General features: G+C 45.3%; 1 protein-coding gene across 1 annotated transcript; it reads left to right on the forward strand.

Annotated features, from left to right (window-relative positions):
- The first annotated feature begins 4,566 nt into the window (after window positions 1-4,566).
- On the forward strand, window positions 4,567-27,052 carry LOC149360575 (uncharacterized). Its single transcript, XM_089569330.1, has 7 exons — window positions 4,567-4,588; window positions 13,445-13,552; window positions 16,865-16,959; window positions 19,697-19,799; window positions 21,525-21,698; window positions 22,645-22,808; window positions 26,930-27,052. Exons 1-7 carry the CDS (start codon window positions 4,567-4,569, stop codon window positions 27,050-27,052), a joined length of 789 nt encoding a protein of 262 aa, XP_089425456.1.

A 27,052-nucleotide genomic window follows, 5' to 3' on the forward strand; every position in this document is an offset into this window, starting at 1 on the left:
TCCACGATAGCAATGCGTATGATGCACAATATGTCGACCATTCAGAATCCCTTTCAACGCACCCACAGCTGGGAACGTTCTTATCCTGATTCGGGGACACCGGCCGCAGCTTAAGCCTCAGTGCTCATTGAATACGGTCTGTACTTTCGCCTGCTCCTCCGCGCACGCGTCAGCGGTACTTCCCTCCATGCGAGTTACGATGGAGATGGGAGAGAAAGAGAGAGAAGAGGTGTGCCCGTCGGAGAAGGGAGAGGGTGAGCAGTCGTCTGGCTCGTTCAGCGGCAGCGGAGGCAGCTTGTGTCGGCGGGGATGCCGAACAGCGAATAAAGGGTGGCGTCGCGCGAGTCGACGTCCGACCTTGGCCCTGGACGGACGCCCGGGACGCCCAACATGCAACGCCATCCGGACGACCACAGCTTCCGTGTCGGCCTCTTCGGCGCGCTCGTCGCGTCCGTCATCCTGCTCGGCAGCAGCACTGCAGGCGAGTGCACTTCGGCAGCATCGGTCGATTCGCGTCAGATGGAACGGGCAATTGACTAGGCGTGGAATACAATCCATGTTGCAGGAAGCTGAAGAATTTCAGGGAGCTATCACTTGGCACACAAGAACGAGTTGTCTTTGAACAGAACATTTTCAACCCAATATAAACTGTGGAGTAAAAAGAAAAAGTGAGGTTTATGGCGAAATCATTGGTTAAACGCGGCTGATGGTTTTCCTTTCTTATTGGTACGGCCTGTATATGGTAAAAGAATGTCTCAGACTAGAATAACGCGATGGTGGTTTGAAGCGCTCACAATGCGTGTACATTTTTCGCTTATTTCGAAGGAGCCGTATATTGGCAAGGAAATACAATTGTGGTTCTGTTATTAGAAGAATCGGTAGCAGCACATGAAACACCTGGGGCTAAATTTGCATATTTTCTTCTGAAAGCATTGCGATATATAGTGAGAAACTGGGCGAAAATATTTGAACGAGTATGCCGGTTTTCTAGTGTAGTTCCCATCTGCAAAATACCTCATGTTTTTCAAGCTCCAAAAGGAATTCAGCCCTATTTAATATCTGTTCTGGCGGATGGAAGTGAGATATACCGTATTTACTCGCATAATAAGCGCACTTTATTTTTAAGGCCGTCACTAAAATTTGGGGTGTTAGTTCATTACTCTGCATAAAATATTAAGAAAAATTTTAAGCGGTAAAAAGGGGATAGCAATTTCACTTCTGGTATAAATACTCCATCCGGAACGACTATACCTGCAAACAAAACAGAGCGCACTCTTTCCTTGTTCGAAACCAGAGTGCACAATTTTTACCTTAAACCTGCAGGCGCAACTTGCGTAGCGATCTATAACGCTTTCCACAGAGAGCCCGACTAGAGTTCACTCAAGCACAAGTCGCACCATTTAGTGCGAAGCTTTACTGCAGCATGTTGATACAATCCTTAATATGGGAAATCGAAAAGACACCCTTTGTGACCAGGCCTGGTTTTCATTGGTTCTCGGGTTCCTCGCAGGATAGTCTTATTGGCTGTTCGTCCTTTGAAGTAAGGCGCAAAAGCCTTCACATGCGACAGACGACTTTGTTTCGACGATAAAAATAGGGGCCTCTGATTATGCACTGCAATTAGCACCAGGCTAGAGGCTAATAAAATTGATGCTTTTTTTCAGCGAAGGAAGAATAGACTGCACTTTTTGGCAGGAAATGTGGGGGTGCGTTCAGTATGTAGCGCGCTCATTACGCAAGTAAATATGGCAATAAACTCAACGATGACGAGGAACAAGGGCCGCAGGCATGCCGAAAAAGCCAGCAGTTGTGTTTGAACGTTGGCCTTAAGATCCAGCAGTGGGAATGTAGGGAACCTCGGCCAATTGCGCACTTAGAAGCCCTTGCATTTTAGTTTTGATACCTAAAGGATAAATTATATCATAGAAGCTCATGGTACAATTAGCGGAGTGCAGCATTCCATGCACTCGGTCGGTAAAAATGACACTATATAGTTCCATTTAGTGTTCCACGCCGTAAGCGACCGCTTGCTCGCATGGCACAACTTAGAAGAGAGCTGGAGGAAATCTTAATTTCCTTAATATTTTTTTATTTTCTTAATGCTTCGAGTTAATAGCGCCCTTTTGCATATCAAGGTCGACTGATTAGGGCGAGTGTAGATAGAGCTCGTATTCCTCTGAGTACTGCGGAAGAATGTCGTAACAGCTGATCAACCGTGGGAAGTTCAGGGCTGAAAGACATGAATAGCTGTTTTAACATTTTGTCAGGGCGCCTCACTTCTTGTGACGTTTCACTAAGTACAACGCAAAATAAAAATTCAGGGGGCACTTTTACAGTCTAAAGTGCGTAGAGGCACAAGCGTTTTCCGCACCACTTTGCTGCCTCTGTGGCACTGGTGACGTCACCACTGGATGACATCAATATAATCAACGACTAATTACTAAGTAGTGACAAATTTCTAATTAATGCCTAATTACTGATTAATGACAAAATACTAATTAACTGATAATTAATGACGCTTAACTTCGCCTTTAGGAGTGGAACGCAACCGCGTGTTGTGGCGCTGCCAGGGAGTCCACGGAACGCCATCTACCCGGGTGTTCGGCGCGATGCCTTGCCCTTTGAACGCAACGCTTTTTGAGGAAAGGAAATGGCGCAGTAATTCTCTGTCATCTCGGTGGACACCCGAACCGCACCGTACAGGAAGGGAGGAAGTGGCAGTGAAAGAAGAAAGAGAAAAGGGGGCCGTAATGAAGAAAATGAAGATTGTATTTGAGGAAAGGAAATTACGCGTTAACTATCTCACATATCTCGGTGGACACACGTCAAAAGCGTGACACCTCTGCTGACAAGCTTCTGTCGACCACGATGAGGCATTAAATAAAGGCTTTCGCCTTAAAACCCAGTATACAGCGCCATGAAACGTGTGCGCTTGGCGGTGTATATTGGGCCTTGTGAAGCGCGTGCACAAATTTTATGAAGATGAATAAAGAAACGTGAGGTTAAGCGTCAATGCTGCACTTGTCCCCTTGTTCGTTTCAATCTTCATTCTGCTGCAACATGGACGGCGTCCAGAGGGTAATCCTGCTCACTCATTGAGTCATCTCTTTCACATCTTTTCTGCTTTTATCACGGATAAAACTGAAATTTATCGCTTTGTGAGCGCTAGGAAATATGTGCTTCATGGCATATACTCAAGACACGTCAGTTGGTTTGAAGTATTCATTAACATAAAAGCCACTGCCCGAAAAGGCTCGTTTCGTAAGGTTTAACGTCCCAAAGCAGCTAAGCCATTGCGGAACATCGTAGTGGAGAGTTCCACATAATTCCGACCGCCTGAGGTTCTTTAAAGTGCATTGACGTCGCACACTACACGGCCTGCAGCATTTCACCTTCATCGATATGCGATTACCATGGCCGGGATCGGACCCGCGTCTTTCGACTTAGTAGCCCGGCACTACAACCACTGAGCCTCTGTGGAAACTTTCCAGAAGGGGCATTCCCAACGCTGAGCAGGTGTGCTAATTGAGAAAATCTACCTGGAACTCTGCGCACTAGTCATGTGTGATGGCTATGAATTAAATTTCAGGCTTGAAAAAAATCACTTTCTTGATTTTTTTTTATCACGTAGAGGATGGCGTATTGCTGCGGCTGCTTCCAGATGGATGCCTTTCGCTCAAAATAATTGCCGCAGAGTCTACAGCGTGCCACTTTCGGAACAACTAGGGAAAGGAGTCGCAAATAGCAGACGACTGTTTTCTAACAAAAGATGGGCAGGCATTTTAATCCCTGACTTTGTGTCAAACTCGGCTGAACATAAGGACTTTTGAGTGAGGAAAAATATTGGATAGAAAATGAATGCGAACTGCGCGATTAGAAGCATGGTTGGAAATCAGCTGACTCGAAAGTCGCAATGTGCGTCGATCGTGAATTCTGGATCGAATACTGTCGCCGCAGCCTCCGTCATTGGGAAGGCCTGTCGTTTGTCTTTTTCTTCACGTACCCTCCCACTACACATGCCAGGAGCGGTAGCCGACAGTGATTGCTTGCTGGCGCTGATGGCTGAAGGGATTATTCACCAACGAGCACAGTTTCTCTACAGCACACGCTAATCCCAACTGAACAAAACCTGAAGAACATGGAACCAGGTCGTAGCTCCCTCCACGACGCAGCGGATGTCCGGACACGTTGAAAACTTGGGTTCTGAGTTACCGATCGAAACCGTTCGCTCTCTTTTAGTGAACCTCATTTCTCTTGTTGTGTTCTGCAGGGCATCCATATAACAGAAAAGCTAAAATCTTAGAACATTCACTGCGGGCTAGCTGTATGTCCTGTTGTCCGCGACTGTACAGACATTGTACCTGTGCCATGTTTAAAAAGAGACCGTGGTGCTGACGGAGCACTGGCCATTTATGGGGTGCTGAAGTATATGCGCATATGCTGTGGAAACTAATTGCAACCACTTTTTTTGGAAATAGAATTTAATCCTGAAGGCACTGAAAAAAAAAACTCGCAGTGCTTATTTGCCTGTAATGTAGAATTTTTTTTCTTTGTGTTTCAGATGCCATGAAGTGGGATGACCTAAGAGGTAAGTTTAGCGTGGAATCTTATACTTTCTCTAGAAGGAAGAATAGCTTCCATTTTGCGGTATTTATTATAATAAATAAATCTTAATAAATAAAGCTTAATAAATCTGCGAAGTGCTTCAGCACCAAAAAAGTTCAATACAGCTGTCATGGGGGTGCTTCTAATCCTGATACAGGAGGTTCGGATAGAGTTGAGTGAAGATCCGTCGATGCGATACGGGCAGTTGAATCGCCGCAGGCCCGATCCGGCTCCATTCCAAGCCGGTTCCTGCAGTGCGATAAAGCTTTTGTGATGATGTCAAGCGCACCTACCCTCCTGCTAAGTAAATACTAAAACGAAAACCAAATTCGAAACAAATATGCTGATATGTCATAAAAGCTACAAAATTTCAAGGTAGCTTTCTGTCACTGCAGCTTGGTTGCTTGGTTGTGCAGCTGGTTGTGTTCACTGGTTCACTGCAGCTTGGTTGTGAAAATTGTGTTAGAAAACCATACAGGACGCGACGTCTTAAGATCAGGGAACGAGGATTCAAGGGGAACGGAAAACCTACCTTGCACGAGCCGGAAGTATGGGGATTTTCGCGCTTTAGAAAATGGAACCTCCTGTAGCTGAGTCATAGCCACAGTGTTTTAGACCAAAAATTTTTTGCTTATTCTTACTTGCTTAATAGCTATATTTTTAATGTCTTGTGTAAATTCTTGTGGATGCTGTGTTACCTCACCGTTCGAAAGTCAACTTTTCGATCGATATCGACTGCTATCGTGCATCAGAGTCGCACGTCGATTGCGCTCGGAACTCAAATTAGTAGGGACTTGATCTGAACCGCATGTGCGCGTGTGGGAGGAGTGTTTAAAACTGATGAGATGAAAGAATCTGAACTCGGTAATAATGCATGCTTGAGTTCACATTGCACTGTCAGGCTACACTTTGAAGTGGCTCTGTCACCCTAATAGTATGCACTACTGCCAGAGTGAATTCCTTTTTCCGGTACGCTCCCTTGTAGGTTTAAACCACAGAGTGCGCACGCAGTTATGGCGTGCAAACAGGATAGATTGAAAATGGTTTTTTTCCAATAAAATACAGAGAAGTCGGTGTTGCATTGCGGTTATTGCAATTTTTAACTCTGAAATACTTGGTCCTAATTGAGAAACCACGCATAAATTGCGGTCTTACTCTTGGGCTGAATATGCTCAAGCCAGAGTTAATTTCCGCTCGACTAGAATTTTCGTGGGGATGAAGCCCAGAACATTTAAGCCTGCGCTCTGCTGAGCAAAATGACGAGCTTAGCGCCAAATAAAAGTGCTATTAAATTTACTTCGAGGATAAAGTGGGGTAGGCCTGCATCGGTAGACTACCGCATTTTAGCAACAAACATGTTACTTTCACTAAAACGAATTATTCATCGGCTAGAAAATGTTGAGAGATAATATTGTCACGTTGTAGTGACGGCAGTCCAGTGGTCAGGAAGACACCAGCCAGTCTTGGAAACGAAGCTCTTTATTTGGGCTGACTTGCGCCCGCAAAATAACTGAATCACTCGGCGGCGGCGTAAGCAACAAACGTGCTCGTCGGTCGTCGAACTACGAATGTCCGCCGCTCGCGGCATCGCTCAATTTAAAGCCGGCAAGGAAACTTCCAGATAGCAGGACAAGATCATCTACAGTAATCTGGAAAAACCTAGATGCAGCCTTTCATGGCTGCGATCAATCGAGATTAGACTGGTCGCTTCTCGCGTCACAAACAAAAATGATAACAGCCCTTTCCTGCAGCCTTGGGCGTGAACGAACAAACACTACAATGATACGTGGCATTACCCCCCTTCCAAAGAAGCATCGTCTCGATGCTTTAAAATGAAAATAAACACGGAGAATGCTTCGAGAACTTAGAGTCCTTTAGCGTTCCAAGTAAGGTGTAAGGGCAGCGGTAAAAGCTTCAAGTCTGGCCGTGTCGTCGTCGTAGTTGTCGTCGTCGTCGTCGTCGTAGTTGTCGTCGTCGTCGTCGTAGTTGTCGTCGTCGTAGTTGTCGTCGTCGTAGTTGTCGTCGTCGTAGTTGTCGTCGTCGTAGTTGTCGTCGTCGTAGTTGTCGTCGTCGTAGTTGTCGTCGTCGTAGTTCTCGTCGTAATTCTCGTCGTAGTTCTCGTCGCAGTTGAGGCATAGTCTTGTGTTTTCGTCGATGGAGGACCTTAGTTCTTGCGCTCAGGCGGCTCGGCGATGAGCATTCTTCCCGACGCAAAAATTCTTCTGTTTCGGCTGGTCGCTGGCCGGGTCGGGGTCGTGGGGCGCCGTAAGAGAACCCTCGGATGCCCATTCTCCTGTATGGGCAGTACCGGAGAATGTGACCGGCTTCGCCGCTGTAGAAGCATAGCGGGAGGCACTGGTCGGGTGTTCTCCACTCGTCGCATTTCCTCGGCCGTGTGCGACGCTCGTAGGACGGGCGAGTTGGGGCGAAAAGGCGGCGCTCCACCGCAGCTGGCTAAGGGCGATAGGGGCTTGGGTCCCGTCGTCGAGGTGCAGGACGGCGCACTGATGCGGCGTAAGTCATGGCTGGAGGCTCCAGAGGCTGCGTGGTAGACTGGAGTCAGTTCCTCTGTCAGTTCCTCCGGTGAATAACTCAAAGGGCTGGCATCGCGACTTGCAGGGGTTGTCCGGTACCTGGAAGGCTACCCAGCACCTCCACCAGATGTCACGTTGTGGTGACGGCAGTCCAGCGTTCAGGAAGACAGCAACAAAGACTTTCAAACGAAGCTCTTTATTCGGGCTGACTTGCGCCCGCAAAATAACTGAATCACTCTGCGGCGGCAGCGTAAGCAACAAACGTGCTCGTCGGTCGTCGAACTACGAATGTCCGCCGCTCGCGGCATCGCTCAATTTAAAGCCGGCAAGGAAACTTCCAGATAGCAGGATAAGATCATCTACAGTAATCTGGAAAAACCTAGATGCAGCCTTTCATGGCTGCGATCAATCGAGATTAGACTGGTCGCTTCTCGCGTCACAAACAAAAATGATAACAGCCCTTTCCTGCAGCCTTGGGCGTGAACGAACAAACACTACAATGATACGTGGCAATATAATAATGCCATCGCCCTCTCCTTTTTGGGAAGCAAACTAGCTGCAGTTTGGGTTTTTTAACCAGACAGTTTTTTGCGAAGATCGCCGAGGCCAGTCTATACTGCCATTCAACTTGATATGGTAATCATTGGGTGTTTTTCAGTTTCGTAGTCATGAGTATGATTCGAGTGGCGGGAAGGAAAAAAGTGCCTTTTTTATAACCACTTTTCTACGTATAAAATGTATTTTGCTGCCGAATAAGCATCAACATTGAAAGACAAAGCATTGAGCTTTTCTCACTAGGAGAATATGGATGATGTGGTTTTAAGTAAGAGAGAAGGGGAAGTAGTTGATTGAGTGCATGTTATTAATCCAAAAAATTCATGGGGCACTTTGAATGTCTAAAGTGCGTAGAGGCGAAAGCGTTTTCCATATCACTTTGACTGCTTCTGTGGCACTGGTGGCGTCACATGTAATTGAGTACTAATTACTAAGTGATGACTAATTGATGGCTGATTACTAATCACTAATTAATGGTTAATTACTTATTGATGCCTGAGTACTAATTAACTGCTAATTAATGACGCTTAAGCTTCGCCTTTAGGAGTGGAACGCGACAGCGTGTTGTAGCGCTGCCAGGAAGTCCGCGGAACGCCTCCACCCGTTCGGCGCGATGCCTTGCCCCTTGAACGCAACGCTTTTTGAGGAATGGAAATGGCGCAGTAATCCTCTGTCATCTCCGTGGACACATGAACCGCACGATAGAGGAAGGGAGGAAGTGGGAGTGAAAGAAGAAAGACAAAGATGGCCCGTAATGAAGAAAATGAAAATTGTATGTGAGGAAAGGAAATTACGCAGTAACTGTCACATATCTCGATGGACACCAGTCAATATTCAGGGGGGGGGGGGGGGGGGGGCACTTTTTTGACCTAAAGTGCGGTCACTGATGTGTGGTTAAGATGTTAAGCTTCGCCTCTGAGTGTGGAACGCGACAGCGTCTTGCAACGCTGCCAGGGAGTCCACAGATACCATCACCCATTCGGTTCTACGCCTCGCTCGTCGGAAAATTGGTTTTTGAGGGATTGAAATGTATCTGTCTCTCATATCTCGGTGGACACCTAAACCTCGCCGGAAGGGAAGGGAGGAGGATGGGAGTGAGCGAAGACAGCGTATTCACTAGACGCACCTTTGTTCATTCCAAACCGTGAGCTGGCATGGCGGAGTGGATAGCATGCTCGTCTCGCACTCCGAAGACCGGGGTTCGAATCCCGAGCTCGACAAATTTCCTACTCGGTTTTATTTATTTATGCGGCCTGACTAGAAAAGTTAATTAGGCTAATTGGGTAATTAAGCAATTAACTAAGCTCAGTACCACTTACTTGGAGCTACTGTGCGATGTCAGTGCACGTGAAAGAACCCCAGGTGGTCGAAATTTCCGGAGCCTCCCACTACGGCCTTTAGTCGCTTTGGGACGTTAAACCCCATAAACCAACCAACCAACTTACTTGGAGCATCACTATACGATCCCTTCAATTGGTTGCATGGTTACTAGCCAAAGTACAATTGGCCCCGTTTGAAATTCGCGCTCTGTGACGTCACGACCATTTCGACCAATTGAAAAGCGTGACATTTCCGTCGACAACTGCTGCTTACAACGATGAGACATTAAAGGCTTTCGCCTTAAAAAAGGCGCAATGTGGCTTGAATGTTTGGTGCCACCGCTTATAGGCTCGCGGTGACAAAGAAGGCGCGATGCAAGAACGCTCACAAAAGAACGCATTTGGGAAAGGTTTCAGTAGACGTGGCCTCTCCAGCGCCCACCTCCCAGCCTAGAACAAATGTGGTCGCCTGTGTCACAATAGTGGTGACCAGCCTGAATATCTGCTGGCGAATGTGCACTGGGTTCCCTGTGTGCCTTGTGGGTAACTGTAGCTCGCTAATTCAATATCTAAAGTCGCATTTCTCCTCCAGCACAAACGCCTGGTTCTGGTGAAAATTTCGACGAAACTTTCAAAGCATGAGCAGCGTTTCTCTAAAACGTCCATTTAGCTTCGGTTTTAGAGCGCAGCTCTTAGGCGCCTGTTCCTGCGTTCCGCGTCGTAAACGTTGGCGCTGTCGGCGTAACACGCCACTTCACGGGTAGCCTGTGCAGGTGTGTGACAGGTGCCGTGTTGGCAGGCAGAATCGGAGCGAGACGCCACCTGCCACGGTGAGAGCGGAGGAATATACAAGCGGAAGGTGGATGTAGCGGAAAGATCTCACAGGGTGGCTAGCGACGTAGCACGCCGCCTGCCAGCGGTGGCAGGTCACGTGTGAAGAGCTGCGCTCAAATTTCGCATGAGCAACTGTCGTAGTGACGTCCATTTTTTTTTCTTCTCTGAGAAGTTACATTATTAATGCATTAGCATTAAAAGGATCAGCGCAAGCGAAAACTGGTAAGTGGCCCACCATCCATCATGTGGAGGTCGCAACCTGCCCACCGTGCTACGAATTTGGTATACTTCCTGTACGAACTTAATATACTACCTCGGATATAAGAAATCTCAATATTTCACCTCCGATATAGCGACATCTTGTGTGTTAACCTCAGGTTTAACTAGAAGTACTTGTAAGTGCTTGCATTTGAGCGTGTTGGTTCATAACTTTTCAGGAGGACACAGGGGCGCAAAAAAAGACACGGACATGGAAGTAGACAAGGACGAGCGCTTACTATCAACAGGCTTTATTCAACGTAGACCGTTAATATACAGGGTGTTTCAGCGAACACTTTCAAAAATTCTCATAAGTAGAATTTTCTTGGTAAAGATATGGCTTTTGCAGCATAGTATTACCAATGTTGGTGGACACCAGAAAACCGATGAATAATATTAGGTAGTAAACTGGTTCACTAATTTTTAATAATTAACTTTCTAACTATTACAGTTAGGCGCCTAGTTGCAATTAGACATTTGTAGCCGGTCGTTAGTAATAGCCATATCAGTTTTTAGAATTTCGAAAACGCAATTACCCTCACCGCTGTGGCTCGACAAAGTTTGGCTGCATCGGGCGAAAAATACATGCGCTATCGAAAGCATGCTGGCAAAGCATCCCCTCCAGTGCAGGTAACTATTCGAAAAAGCCGAATTTCGTGGAGCCACAGCGCCGAGGATAATCGTATTTCTGAAATTCTAGAAACTGATATGGCTATTACTAACGACCAGCTACAAATATCTAATTGCAACTAGGCGCCTAACTGTAATAGTTAAAAAATTAATTAATAAAAATTAGTGAGCCAGCTTACTACCTAATACGATTCACCGGTTTTCTGGTGTCTGCCAACATTGGTAATGCTATGATGCAAAAGCCATATATTTATCAAGAAAATTCTACTTATGAGAATTTTTGAAAGTGTTCGCTGAAACACCCGGTACCTTCGCTTTACCCAAGCGCCCCTGTGCGAATCACAAACACGTGGGTACCAGAGAACACCAAAAGAAATCCAAAGGCAGGCGATTACAGAAATCTATCTAGGAAAACCATTTCAGATCGGCGAAGTATCCCAGATAAATCACTTTTCCAGTTATCTCCTTTTTTTCTAATGTAATAGGCTTCCACCAGTTCCCATTGAATCTGATCGCGGCTTCTCAACAATACTTTACAGTCCGATAAGCGGGATAACAGGCGAGCTTATTCTTCTTAGTGCATTCTTGGCAATGGTCCGGGAGATGGGTGCCTGTTTTCTTTAAAGAGTTCTTGTGCTCCGGAAGGCGCTGGTTGAGGCAAAGTCCAGTTTGCCCAACGTAAACCTTAGTATACTACCTCAGATATAACTATCTGTCATGTGTTAACCTCAGATATACTGAACCTAAGTATTCAACCTCGGATATAGCGAAGTCTACTGCCTCAACCTCGGATGTAACGAACTATCGTGCGTTGATGTCGCATATCACGAATTTTCATGAGTTATCTCGTATGCAACTAACTTTCGAGTATGGACATTGGATCTAACGAACTACTGTGTTTGCTCGGAAGTAGAAAACTTAGTGCACCACCTCGGATATAATGAAGTTTGGCTGCTAACGCTTTCAAAGGATCCGCCTAGGATTGCCTAAGATTTCGTTTTTACACGAAATATAACCGACAGAAAATATCGTTGTATGCAGTAAGTTGTATGCAAGAACTGCATTCATAATTTTACTCTTCCCCTTTACGAACACCTGCAAATTGGTGAATCCCACTGACCATTGTAAGCTTCACAGTTCACCATATTTCTTTTCTTTTCTGTCCCTGCCTTGTAAACAGAAGCTGCCGTCTTGATACCGTCAAGAGTGCTAGATTTGATTCCTGTTTCGACGATTTACTCGCTAGCTATTCGAATTGTTTTCGTTTCGAGGCGCTCTTGAGTCACGCCTTAAATCATGATACTTTACCAGCTAATTGACGCAGCTGTTATCACTCAGTAGGTAACCGACTACTCAGTAGTCAGCTGCGAAGGCGTGGAACTAATCAAAAAAGCAGAGTTACAGAATCTAGAGACAAGATGTTCGATAAAGGGTCGATACAATTTTCGCTACAGGCAGCGATACTACAAACGAGTCTGAATGGCGGCCATTTTTTGAAGTATTTTCTCTTTATAAACATGAAGAATGCGCTGGTACATTTAATTCTGAATTTTTACGCTTATGGTTATATTAGATTTTAAATCAACATTACAGCTGGAGGAATAATAACATTCATTCATTCATTTGTTGCTCACAACAGGACATCCACTGCGTGAAGGGGCCAAGAAGAAAAGCTAATTTATTACGGCTTGAAAAAAATCTTGGTCCCCTTGGAATTGACATCAACCAGACAGTACAGTTAGAAAAAAAAGGGCTTATAAAACTGACACCAAGAGAAAGGTTCCCAGTACAATACAGCTAGTTGCCCACAGACACTTTTCTAATACAGCAGCGGTAGATTGTCCCGATAAAGTAGGCTGTTTTTGAAGTGCTTGTTTTGTACTGGAAAAAAACGAGTAAATTAATAAACCATAGCTTCGGGTACCGGAAATTAAATTTTTAAGTATCTATATCTGCTTTCAGGTATTCATTTAGCAATCAACGCAGGTAATTTTTAAGCATTTGAAAGCCGTAATTTGTACGACGTTTTTATACTTCCCAACGGTCAGTTTTTCTAGCATTACATGCCGCGTTGCCTGATAATTATCAGTGCCATTAGTGAAGCAATAGCGTGTGTGCTTTCCTAATGCTGAGCAAGTAATCTCGCAGGAGTTTATATTGATTCATAATGGCTACAGGAATGATCTGGAGCATTTGGAGATTCCTGCACTGGAATGAAAAGTGGGGACATCACTAATGACTCGTAAAATCTGCTTTTGCATTCTTAAGAGACGAGTAAAATTTTTTCTGTCGTTCTGCCCAACACAAAATGATAATAACTTATGCAGGATAAAAATGAGCTTAGTAAACTGCTTGCTTTGCGGGAATTTTAAAGACGTGATGATTTTACGATAGTACCGGTTACCGAACATGATTTCTGCCAAATATGATGCATGTGATAATTAACATTAAACATAGATTAATATTCAAAGAGTGTGCGCTTACTAATGCATGCATATAACAAACACTTTCTGAAAATTTCGTCAGTAACGATTTATTTCATGCGCCGTCACATTACAAGCGCAGGTTCCTGCTCAGAAAGGAATGCTCATTACCTAAGGTATGCTACCGCACATCAATCCAGACTTGGTCCCTTTCAGTGTTGCGCTACCATCCCCGCGAAGTTGAATAGTGTGCCTTGTTGACATTTGAAATGCCTTTCTTTTTCAGTAACGTGGGGCATGCGCAACTGGAAGGCAAGTGCGTTCGCCCAGATGCCCCTGACCGCCAAGCAGGCCGAAGAGATGGGCTTCGTGCAACTCAACAGTCAGTGCGCAGGTGAGCGAAGACTGGCGAGGGATTTTTCAACCGTGCAGGTACCGCCTGTACATGATGTTGCAACGCACATGTAACCAGTGAAGGCGGGCTAGTTGGTGGTTGATAATGGAGTGCATATTGCAATCGCGCAAAACGACGCAGGACGAAGAGAGGAAAGCACAGGACAAGACGCGTCTTGTCCTGTGCTTTCCTCTCTTCGTCCTGCGTCGTTTTGCGCGGTTGCAATATGCACTCCATTGCAACGCAGTTTTCCGTTGCTCCGGCTCCCGCCGCGTGGAGTGTACACCTTTTGTCCCCGATATTACATTGAAGGGCGCTGCTTCACGCCCCCGAAAGAGGCACCGTCTTCAAAACGAGCCCTAACTGTAGAAAATTTATTGTACCGTCGCACCTATGGCCACCACATTTCGAAAATTCGAAGAATTGTTATCGCATTTACTATTGGCCAGCGACACATCTGAAATTTTAACCAAGCGCCTAACTCTAACAGTGAAAAGGTTAATTATGAGAAATTATTTACTCATCTTATCTCGCAACGGAATTTACCTGTTTTCTGATCTCCGTCAGCACTGGTGTTAACGTGGCGCTGAAGCCATATTTATTCTTGGAAATCCCAATTTTGAAAATTTAGTGCAGGGCTTCCCTGAAACACATGGAAGAGTTCTTTTCATAAGAAATCGAGATTTCACATTTTTTGCGCCCACAGTAGGTCAAAGGCGCTTCAGCTACGGAATGTTGCTGGGGCAGAGGACGTAATGAAGCGGAAATATTGCGGAAGAGACAACGTGCTCCAGATGTGGCGGGCTGTGCTACGTAATGTAAATTCCCGACAAAGTGTGTCCTCCCCAACTGTCCTTGCCCCTGCTCGAATATAGACGGAAACAGATGGTGGAAACATGAATTGTAAACTTCGGCTTTTTTAGCGCAACGATGATACCGTCCGTCGGCCGGTGTAAAAGCGGGTTTACTTTCTCTAAAGTGATACTGAAAATCTGATCAGGCATCACCCAGTCCGAAAAGCACAGCTGAAAATGGCAAAGCGATGAAAGGCTCTTTGAGAATCTGCAGCCTATCTGCCATAGGCACTTTAACTTATCACGTGGCATTCGAGGGGCCCCTGTTATAGACGGTGCGGGCACCTCCACCTCCGTTCGATCGGTGCCGCGTTGAAAACAGGAGGTAATGCTCTGACAAGGAGGGGTTGTCTTAACGAGACCTTACAGTAAATGTTTCAAAATGGGAGGTCGTGTACAGAGTTGATACACTGAGCTGCCTAGAATGGTGGTTTGCTGATAATGTATTATGTACAGTCGAGGACATAAGTAAACGAAGCACGCCATTTCTTTCTCACTGCAATCACACCTTCGCTTTAAAGAATGATGAGATGTTTTTTGTCCTTAAGAATGCGCACAACGTTCCACCACCAACAAGCACATAATATAACTGGCAATTTCAGTTAGGCAGCGCGTGAAAAATATTACGAGGCAATGGTTTGTTTGTTTTAATTTGTGGGGTTTAACATCTCAAAGCTACTCAGGCCATGAGAGACGCCGCAGTGAAGGGCTGCGGAAATTTGGACCACCTGGGGCTCTTTAACGTGCACTGACATCGCACAGTACACGGCGCTCTAGAATTTCGCCTCCATTGAAATTTGATCGCCACGGCCGGGATCGAACCCACGTCTTTCGGGTCAGCAGCCGAACATCGTAACCACTGAGCCACCATGGCGGCATTAGGAGGGAATGGCGTGCTGCCTTTACATTTCTCCGCACCTGTACCTATTGCGCTCTATGTAACCAGATTGAGCAGTTGCATAGGCGAAGAGATTATGCGCATTGCGCAGTTAGCCGGCGGCCCCTAAATAGCTGCGTCCCAAACTGAGGGTGGTAATTTGAAAAAGTAGGGCTGTCTTCAAAAACTATATGAAAGGCCTTTTTATTGATACGAAAGGAAATAGACATTGCTCCAAGCGCACCACTTAAACGCTAAGAAATTAACGATGATGCCACACCAGGACTGTTTTCGGATAAAGCAGGAAATTGAAAAGGGTTTCGAATAAGGCAGTCAGCTCTAGGTTTGGAACCTCAAAAAGCTCCTCATCGTTGAGCAGGTTGCAAAAGAGAATGCATGGAAACAGGTTTAGCTAGGCACCGCCATGTATGGAAACAGGAAACATGAAAACAAACATCGGCATTCAAAACAGATTTTTAATTCATGCTGAGGACTTTAGTGCAATGAAAATAAAAGGATGACGTTAGTTTCAAGCAAGTATGTAAACTATGATCCAGTGCCTTTCAACTGTTGAAGTTGAAATGAGTTTTACCGTCACGGCTCAGCCTTTTTTTTATTTGCTGAGTGCCTTTATTAGGGTGCATTAATTTATAAAGCCGCCGGCGTCACTCTGACAATCTCAGAGTATTTTTTAGAACAATTATGTGCTTCCCGTTGCTTACTAGGGTAAAAAGGCGATAAGGATAGCTACTGCCCGCGGACGCATTGGCATAGATGTATTATGATCGACAGGCATACCCATCGGACAGGCCTCATACTATATGAAGATAAATAAATGTTTACATCTATAATGAGCCAGAAATATTTGAAGTGCCGCGAAAACGCTAAAAAGAATTCGTTGCTGCGTATAAATGCCACCGTATGTCGTCAACACAGAGTTCAGAAGCCAGATGTCACTAGGGCAGCATGTTTCAGCATTGAATCATGTTAACTACGTACCTTTAGCGTGATGACGGAAGAGGTATGAATGGAAATTCATGTCACGTATTTATTACTACAGTCAGAAGACTAGTATCCGCTACATACTGGCAGTTCTCCGTGGCTTTTAAACAGAAGGAAAGAGCAAGAGCGGTCGTCTTACACTCTGTGGTTCGCGAGCTTGAGAGCACTACGAACTTCTGGAACCAGGCACCTCGCATTCGGACAGCTTCTAGCGCGAAGACGCAGGAAGTTTAATATTGCATAAAAGTGAAAAAAAATATATATTTCTTTGAAATTCAGCAGAAAGACACCTAGCTTCTTACGGTGTCGTCAACATCACTTGTAAAAGAAGGTCTTTCAGATGTGTACAGTTAAGCCAGTTGGTTAAGTTTCAAAAAGGAAACAGCACGACGCAGAGGGTTCGGGGGGCTAAGCCTGCTTCCTGTATATATTTACTTTAAGTTGATAAGACAGCGCCAGTGCTCCTATCAGTGTGGGGGCTAATAATTTACTATCGCGCCTTGTGTGTGTCTTATTTGTTTTTGTTTATAATACTTCAAGCTTTCTGCACTTTTTCTCTCATGTTTCTTTCTGTTTCAGGCACTTTTCATGGCTTCCGATTTATGAAGGACGGTGATCCTTCTGTGGTGCTCATGTACGACGTGAACGGAATTATTGCGGGGTTACAGTCAGGGGTGAGTCCAGCATAGGCGCAAAGCGCTCGGCGCTTTGTCTTCGCACCATGCGCATATTTTTTTCAAGGAAAATTTTTCTAATTAACATCCACCTAACGCATTCGCACAACTAAAGCCTATTTATATCCTTCTGAAATCTTTCAGTTGGGAAAACAAATTTCGTGTCGAAGGATCAAATTTGTTACCATCGCCTCTCTAGGCAGCTGTGAGACGGCAACTCGGGGCTCAAACCTTGGACCAGGATGCATGTCGACAAAACGATGAAGCTGTTATAAAATTGTATTGATTTCAAGTGTAGATGGAAGGCTGCTGTTTTGATGAGAACGTGCAACAACTCACATTGAAAATGTCTCCTTCACCTTTTGAAATTCTCAACCAATAGTTCTATTTCTTTTTCATTATTTCATCTGTTGTTTGTTCCTAGAGCATGAAACATTACTGACTGTCCTTTAGGCACTTAATATATGATGATCAGACTGCACAGAGACGCTTGATACCACATGTGAACCAACAGTCTGTGACCGAAGTAGACTAGTGATGTTTAAAATGCATTGAAATTTTATAACATTATGGAAGCGCAAAAAGAAACGTAGTGAGAAATGAAATGCCAAAACGTTTACTTTTGTATTTGAGACAATAGCAACTACCTGGCAATATTTGGGTGCGTATGTAAGCTTTGCGCTGTGGAGGGGCCATCGACGTAATTGTTTCAAGAGCAGTGCCTCAGAAAACGGCTCGGTACAGATTAATTGCGCAGGCATAGAAATTAGATAAAACAGTTTATATGACAATAACCCGAAATAAAAACGTACTACCAAATACATACAGCATTGATAATAAACGTATTCAGTCAGTAACGCCTCTGAAATCTATGGCTCATTATCACAAGCGCCCTGAAATGAGATCAGCATTTCATGAACATTCGCATACCATTTAATAAGTGGTTCTTTATTCATAGAAAATTCAACGATTCACTTGAATTTGGAGGAAACTGGAATTTGGAAAATTGGAGGCATACAGAAGAGTAGTTCGCCCAGACCTAGGGCACATTTCCGCAGTGGGGGACCCACACTATGCAAATATATTGCACAAGCAGAACTAATTCAGTGACTTCCTGCTAATTTATTTAATCAGACTGCCGATCTTCTTCATCTCTTGGCGATATGCTGCAGCGACTGAATATACAAACACCCTGTATACGCCGCAGCATTGCGAGACTGAAACTGATTTATCTTATCTATCAGAAGAGAATTGCTTTACAGCGCAAAACCAATGTTTGCCCTGCACAGCACGAGTCATCGGGAACCAATAATATGAATGTGAATCGCCCCACACTTTTCACGGACGAAGATATTCCAGAGGTCTTTTTTTTTCAGCTCAGAATTAGAGTGCAGCTGTCTGCCAGCATCGGTTGTTGATTCTACCTATAGAAATGTCTACCAATTTATTGTCACTGCACTTGATAAAACCCTTTACTGTTTTGGCAGCACTGCTGCCTGCTGTGCTTTGAAATAAATAAACTCCCCTCTAAGTACACACGAGAACCGTTGTAGATTTTCTTATTGATGATGGCAATTATTTTCATTTTTAAGTCATATCAAGTGTTTTGCGGATAAGCGACTGAAGCATTCATACGCCGTACACAGGGCAAAACATTACCTTTTGAAGAGAATGTTGCCTTGAAAAAAAAATACACCAATAAACCTCCTTCGAGTTTTTCTGATTATCTTCTGAACCCCTTCCAACTTTACTGCAGACGTTTCTTTCTAAATAAAGCGCTGTTGCTTTTAACGATCTGCGCTCGTTTACAGGAATATTTAGTTCAAATTTCGTCTACCTTTCATCATATCAGCATGTATTTCAGGTGACCGTAAGCCTTCAGCCTATGCAAACACAATTTTATGCGCAGCACAAAGGCTTCACCAGACATCGCAAACTAGAAACAGCAAGCTCGAAGCCCGTTCAATGTCAGACCACCATAGATTTTGAAAAATTATGACGAATTAACAGCTCAATGGCGTAAAATAATATGTCTAGAATATGCAGATTATAAAATTGTACCATATCAATGCGTATGAAGTCATAAGTAATTACCGTTAATTAAAAAGCCGGAGTGTCTCGGAGCCCTCTTCAGTGCACTCTGAGCCGCTTAGAGCCGCTCCGAACTGCTCGGGGTCACTCAGAGCCGCTCGGAGCCACTGATACCAAAGAAAAAGAATGCGACGGCCGCTGAAAGGAAGCGATGGTCTCGTCAGAATCCTGCTGTACATGAACGTGACCTAACAGCAAAGCCTCAAGCTCGACACAGTGTTCCCACAGCGTATGTGAAGGAGGCTGGCTTATGTGACGGAGCGCCATCTAGACCTCGCGCTGCGGCGGTGCAGGGCTCAAACCAAACGCACGAAGCGCGAAGCAGAGGAGCAGCGACACACGAAGCTGGAGGCCGCAGCGGAAGCGAGACACACGAAGAAGTTGCTGCAATGTTCCTTATGGTATCGATAAATGTACGCTGAGTGGTTGCCTGGGCGTTGCTGTGTTTTTTTTTGTCTTACTATAAGCCTACAGCTGTGCTGATATTCTGGAAATATTGTTGCCCATTCAACTCACATAACTTTGCGCGAGTATTCGAAGCTGACGTTATAAGACTGGAGGTCAGTACCGCAATTCCGATATCGATGACGCGTACGGTTAGCTAGAGAACTTAAGTGAACATTACATGCCGCCGTCTCTTCTCCAGTTCCACGTGGAGAATTCTCGGATGCACCCCCGTACGGGCTACCTGACGGACATTGTGGACGGTAGAGACATCAAGTTCCTGACAGTCTACTTCATCCCGCCTGGTGAGCTGCACCACTTCACTTCATTCGTGCTTCAGTTGCCTGCAAGCAGTCACTAGTGCGAAATTTCTTATAACAACCAAAACATATTTCTTCGTACACTGCGTGTAACACAGACTTCTTTGTGATCGATGAGCGCAAACACCTGACAATCCTCGAGGAAGAAAGAAGCACAAGGACAGTAGCGCCGATGCGTGTGATTCTCTCTTCTTCGAGGATGATCTTGTGTTTGCGCTCATCGTTCGCCATAAGAATAACATGCTACATCAAGCCTCAGGCGCAGTTTTATTCACGTATTCTTTATTATCCAACATTCATGACGTTTCCGGCAAAAATTGAGAAGGGTAGATGCTTGTGCCCTTTGGTTCATATTGCAAGGGTAAAAGCGTAGCGCAAAACGACGAGGACTCAGAAAGAGTGTCGAGGACTCAGAAGTAGCGCCGTGTGTTTCTGTCTTTCTGAGTCCTCGTCTTTTTTGCGCTACGCTTTTACCCTTAATAAATTCAATAACTTTCCCACATTCATTGGTTTTCTTCTATTCATTTGTGGAGAAAGAGTGTGTCCTTGTCATTATTTTTGTGCCTGCGAATGAACACTAAACATATGTCCAGCATTCACGTGCCCGTCGAGTTTCGGTATAGATCAAAATATTTGCCAGCTCAGGACTGTCAGTGAGACACCAGCATCTTCTAGTTGAAGCAGTGAGACTAGAGTCTCTACAGTGCTGTCACCCACGTTGTCTTAGGGCAATTTCTTGAGCTTAGTACCTACGAGTCATTACTCTCGAAATTGTCTAATTAGCAGATGATACCTCAAGCAGATCACTAGCAACCACACACACTCCAGGCTTTTCATCCTCAGAATTCTGTGTGCAGCCATTGTGAACCGCTTAGAGGCTAGGGTGGTTCGCTTTTAAGACGCGTAGTGGGGCACCTGTGGCATCACTGGAAGTACGAAGCTTCGGAAGCGGGACGAGCAGTGTTATTGTTAGCTTCAAAAGTTTGTAACGATGGCGGTGCACAGGAAGCCACACGGCAAAGCCCAGCCGAAAATCCCATGGACTATAAACCTCTAACAAAGATGGTACCTGCTCTTCTTGTTGAGGCGCCATCGTCTCTTTTCCTATATGTGTGCGTTATTTGAAAGGCAGAACGCAAAGAAAATAAAAAGAAAGCTGGAGAAGCATGCTACTAGCTAATGGCTGTACCTTTTCTCTGCGCCGTTCATTATGTGGGATGCACCATTAAAGTACATTAAAATGACGCAGAAATATATATTATACCGTTAACAACTTTCATGGTAACTACAGTAAATGCACCAAGAACTACCTCCATTGAAGCGGGATCTCAGAACTATCACGGTGTCGAATTCTTCGCCTTGGTGAGAGGCTCGCCCAAAAAGGAAATACCTGTTCGCTTGTGGCGTTCTTTGCAAAAAAAAAATGAAATTGCTGTTTCTCTGAAGTGCTACCCTGAATAATTATTGAAGCAGCAATGTTCGCGATCCTTAAGCTTATGCTAACGAGTACCTTAGTTCAAAGTATGATAGATATCGGCTCAATATCCAACCAAAATGCATGAATGCTGTAGGCCTTAAGACAAAGTTTATTTATGTCAACGAACTCTGGAGCAGCCGCGAAGCGCTACCTTAGAGTTCTTGGATGTCGAAGCCCTAGCGGTGTGTACCCTGTCAAATCATGGGCTTTCTCTTGTGACGTCACCATTGCAGAGCTCATCTGCATGCGTGGCCGCAGCCTGCGTGAGCTGGAAGAGGAGGGCGTCGGCTCAAACGTGTACCTGCAGCGGGAGTCCGAGGCTCTGAGCCGCCTGGTGTCGGCACCGCGTTACGACGACGACCTGCGTAACAGCCTGTGGGTGCGAGAGGCCTGCTACCCTGGAATGGGTGAGCGTGGCGTGGAAGAAGTCAATTGGATGCCGATGGCTGAATTAGTCACCGAAAGACACCTTTCAGAACTGTTACTACAGAGATGCTCGGCAGGCTTACTGCTTATCTCTGTATGAAAAGATGTGGCAAGAAGTGCCGGCTCCAAACAGCCGCGCGGTTTGAAGCCAAGAGTTCTCGCGCTCTAAACGCAATATTTCTCCCGGCGGAGCTTAACCGACAACCATGATTGTAGAAATCGAAGTCCATATTGACCCGTGCTTTACGACAGTCGATGGGTGGTCAATATGAGTATGGCGTAGTGAGTATCTTTTCAGCCTGCCATTTCAGCAGTGAAGCCAGGTGGCCGTACAGGTACGGATGGAATCAGTGCATTTAAAGGAGCTTTTTTTATAGATAGCATTTACAGCCATAATAAATGTAATTATGGCTGCTGAACAATATTTTTAGTTCGCTGTTTATATCTTGCTCCAACCCTCATAATATCATTTTCCAGCCCAATAAACAAAGCTGCGGCACGCACGCCGGTTTAAACGGCGAGTCTCTGATGCAGCGATTGAGACATGCCTCCACCAGAAGTATAGGAAAAGCCAACGTCTAAATAGAGATATTTATTGGTCGAAACTATAAACAAAGTTGAGCAGGTCAGCCTATGGATTGTAGATAATTTGAACAATGGTGTCCACCATTTCTTTGCATGGGTAAAAAAACAATAGGGTAGATATACCTCTATTAGCATTTAATAGTTGAACTTTATTTATTCATCATAGCGCTTAGCCCTGTCATGTCTTAAGCAAAGAGTCACGTCAGATAACGGCATTCAGCATCCCTTTTTTCTTGGTTCCTTTGCTGGCTTCTGACACTCAGCGCTGAACAATATATGATACATACTTTGGCCGATGGAAAGAGGGAGTGTGTCATGCGTGTGGCTCCCTGGTGTCCGCAGGTCGGCACTACTTCTGGAACATCACCGAGGACATGTCGTGCGAGCATCTGTTCCCGGTTTACGTGACCTTCTTCCGCGGAGAGATCGTCTCTTTCGGCTTCCTCCACTCCCTGGCGCCTCCGTCGTCGGGAAGGTTCGAGCGGGTCATCAAGGAAAATATTGGCGTGAGTAGTTTTATAACATTGCAATCAGAGCTGTAAAAGAATATAAGTATCTAGGTGTCACAATAACGTCACGGCTCAAATGGACGAAACACATCGAAAATATATGCTCCTCCACCCGCAAAAAGCTAGGATTTCTGAAGCTTCGGATGAGCGGTTGCCCTAGTGCCCTAAGACTGAAAGCATATAAATCTATTGTAAGGCCCAGTCTCGAATATGCCTGCATTGTATGGGACCCCTACACGGTAGATGACATCCAAAAACTAGAAAGAATGCAACGTCTTGCGGCACGATTAATTTATAACCGTTACAGGCGCCTAGACTCTCCTTCCGCCATGGTGAAACTCGCAGACTTAGAACCACTGGCAGATAGAAGGAAGAAAGCCCGTCTCAACTTCCTTCATTCATTATACTTTTCTCGACTTGGTATCCGACCTGAAAATTACATCGTTAATGATTCCACACGAGCCTCGCGCCATAAGCATGCCCTTAGCCTGAAACCTATTTTTGCACGCACAGATGCCTACAAGTTTTCTTTTTTTCCGAGAACAGTTTCTCAATGGAATGCTCTACCGGAGAAATCTCCGTTGTTTTGTAATCATTCTTGATTTTCACTGCTGGTTTAGTAGCTGTGCAGTAGCCGCGTTCTCAATTGTACTTTTGCGTTGCTTGTTTTGTTGTATTTATATCGTTTTTTACTATCGCACCTGTTTTGCTTTTCCCTCCTGTATGTATTTCCCTCTCCTGCTTGGACATACAGCATGTCCGCAGTATTCAATAAATAAAATAAATAAATAAACATTCCCAAGAGGGCATCCTACACACAATAGGCGCAGGTCAAGTGCCTAGAATATAGAATTTTTTTTCACACGCCATCATAACGAAGAAGAGGGGTTATTCTGGACGTTTCTCTCAGCGGCTTGACGAAAGGCAATCCAGCGCTAGCAGCACCAGGTGCAAAACTTTAAAGTAAGCTACTGCAGTGGCGTTAGCCCTCTCTCTCTCAAGGGTGTAATGATGGTTCCCGGTTTTGTCACAGGCGCCTTAGAGCGAATGAAACCACCTCTTTTTAAAACGCTCCAGCTACGGAGAGGTTTAAAGGGGGGAAAGTGTGCTCTGAAATTAACATAACTGATTTATAATTCAAGGTAGCTGTTTCCTCAAAGACATTGGGATTGCCTGTAGTCGTCCGTTAAACTGTTATTCGTGCTATTGAAGAGGTACTTTTGATTTAATGCCTTGAAGCTTCACGCGTGCGATGAAGGACGCCGTAGTGCATGCCTTCGAATTAACTTTTAAGACCTGGCGCTCGTTGATGTGCACTGATAGAGATAGAACTTAACATATGGACGGTTTAATCCGATCACATTACAAGCCTCATTCGAGAAAAAGAAAACCCGGTGGTGTCTGGTGACGTAGGATGTCATCGTCATCATAAGCCTCACTACGGCCATTGCAGTGCAAAGGCCTCTCCCCATGTCTCTGTATTTTAGCTTGTCCTCTGCCAGTTGCGGCTGCCGTATCCCTGTACACTTCTTCATCTGATTCGCCCTCTAAATTTTCATCCGCTGATGTATTGCTGATTATACCACGGGGTGTGTGACGTCATGAGGCCATGTGACATGGTCTAGTTGGCTGATGTGCTGGCAGATGCGTGGGCAGTTGGGAAGTGCGCATGTAACAAAACATGGCGGAGGGCGGTGGCGGTCTCGGCGTCAGTTGGCAGGTGCACTTTGCTGTGTGCAGATGTGTCTAGACAGCTCCGCATATCAGGTTGGAATGGAGCCAGAATCAAAAAAAGTTCTCTTGTCTCTGTTCCTGCGCTGTTTTCCTCAACAGAATCAAAACATTGTGTGTCTATCATAGTGGAAAATCCCCGCAAACAGTGAGGCCGACCCCTGACGAAGATGGAGTATCACCGGCTGCACAGACTAAGCATATACGGCAAGCAGCAATGACGGAGGAGGAAAAGCAGGCTTAGCGGGCTTCCGAATTTGATGGTATCGCATCCTCAAGACGTAAAGTAATTAAGTGGCCCTTGAAGTTTTATTTTTTACTTTACTTCCATCCAAATACGTGCGCTGCAGCGAAGATCAAATCCTGCAAATCGGTTTACCAACCTAAAACCGCTGCCATTTGGTCACCCCGGCAGCTAGAGGTCGAGAAGTAACGCATAGGCATCTTTAAATATTTCCAAGCGTATTATATGACCACCCAAGAGCATGGCTGCACACTGCGGGACCTCGTGGGGTATGCCAGGCTTGCAGCGTGCAGGGCACAACTGAGGAAAGCCTCTGCACCGAGGGTTGCTTCCCTGCATCAGAAACATACACACCAGTTCAACACCAATTGTTTATCTAAGAGGTTTTCGGACAACAGAATACCAGGTACGAATCTGCGGCGACAGAACGTAGCTTCAGCCCTACCAATATAGTGCTGAATGTGGTGGTTGCATGCACAGCTGACACTGCATTTCGCAGCATCTCTGAGGGGTTGTAGCAGACGACAGACGTACTACAGTAAAACAGTCTGCTTTTAACGGAGGGTGAAGCGTTCAAGTCACACTATCGTAGTTCGCCTATCTCCTGAGTCACGTCGCTTCGGCGGCGCGCTAGCGCACGTCCCAGTCCTGGTGCTGTGGTCTTATCTCTGCATCGGGAACTGGCACGTTAGAGTTCTTTCCGCGCCTCAGCTTTAGTCCCTCATCGCAGAAGGAAAAAAAAAAGGTATTCTGGGGCCTAACAACTTTTTATAGCCGCTGTCGGCTCTTCGCTTGCAACTTCGTAAGCTTTATTCGCTAGAGAGAGGCGCTCCCACACTTATGTACAGAGAAGCAGCCAGGCTCTTTAGCGGAGTGGTCACACGTCCCTGCGGAGTCCTGAGCTTGCCCTTTTCTGGAGCTGCAAACCGGCCTGGAATTGTCAGTCGCCCCGTTTGCCGCACGTACAATATTGGAATGAAATTTCTAGTAAACCGTCAAATGCAAGAATAACCACATTCATTCATGTTAATTCAATGCCGTGTTTGACAGTAAACTGGCAGCAAAACTTAGATTCGTGCATAGCAAAGAAGCGCAAAGCTGTTGTGAAGGACACGCTCAAAATATTTTGGAAGCGGTAGTTGCGTTCCACAGGCTGCACAGAACATGGTTGAAGGACTCATTAATCGAGTAGTTTTTCTTGACTTATGAGTTTTTATCAGCGGAAGCAACACAGCCGGCTCTGAGGCATGTCGCAGTGCGAGATTAGAGATCGGTTTCGGCTATTTAAGCTTCAATAAGTAGCGCCAAAACTTCAGATCACGAGCACTCTCTTATTTTGTCTTAATTGTCATGCGACCGCCGCAGCTGCGATGTGAAGCCGTGAATTAGCACTTAGCAGCCAAACGCTAAAGATGCTGAGTCAATGCAATGCGAAATCGAGCATCGAAATGGTCGTAAATTCCAGAGATCTTGTACAAGATATGGTCTTCAAAAACGGGCTGCCATTGCATTTCGCAGAACTATCCCCAAATAGCACGTGAGACGGCAGATGGCAGATGTTACTGCCAAATACGACAGGAGGGCGGAGGTAGGACGCACGCTGAACTAACGGTGCAAGCTGTGTTCAGAAGTGGTGCATGCACAGTCCTTGCGCTTAGTATTCAAACAGTGCAACTCGTAATTGTCCAAGGCATTCAGCAAAACTTGACGGAGAGTTAAAGGAACACTAAAGATGAATTGAAATAGGTCTCTATTGATTGATTACTGTGTCCCAGTGATAAATCAGCCAGCTAAAATTAAAGACAGAACTTTTATGAAGTCGAAAAAACAAAATTAAATGCAGGTACCGCCGCTGCCAGTCGTTTCCACAAGCAAAGTACGATAATGTCAAAACCAATATTTGCAACGGGGATCTCTAAGGCTAGACAGCGGTGCCACTTACTAGCGATGATCACGAAGTTCTTTCTGTCATGACGTCAGCAGTTTGAATCTAGTTGTATGCATCCTTGCATCCTTTATTGCTGAAGGTCCATAAAACTAGCCACAAAGAGGCAAAAAATCAATTTCTGCACACAACAAAAATTGTACTCAGTTGTTTTAAGCTTCCCTTAGTTCATTTCTTCCCTTTTGACGTCCTCTGCAGACGTACCTGCACCGTCCACCCAAGTGCCTTGAGAAAGAGCTGGCGGCTCCAGGGACTCGCTTCTCGTCCTTGCACGTATACCTGGTCAGCAAGCCGTGGGAGGTCACCTGTACTCACGACTGA

This window comes from Amblyomma mixtum, chromosome 2, assembly GCF_055824585.1.
Source record: "Amblyomma mixtum isolate Tamu chromosome 2, ASM5582458v1, whole genome shotgun sequence".
Lineage (NCBI taxonomy): Eukaryota > Metazoa > Arthropoda > Arachnida > Ixodida > Ixodidae > Amblyomma > Amblyomma mixtum.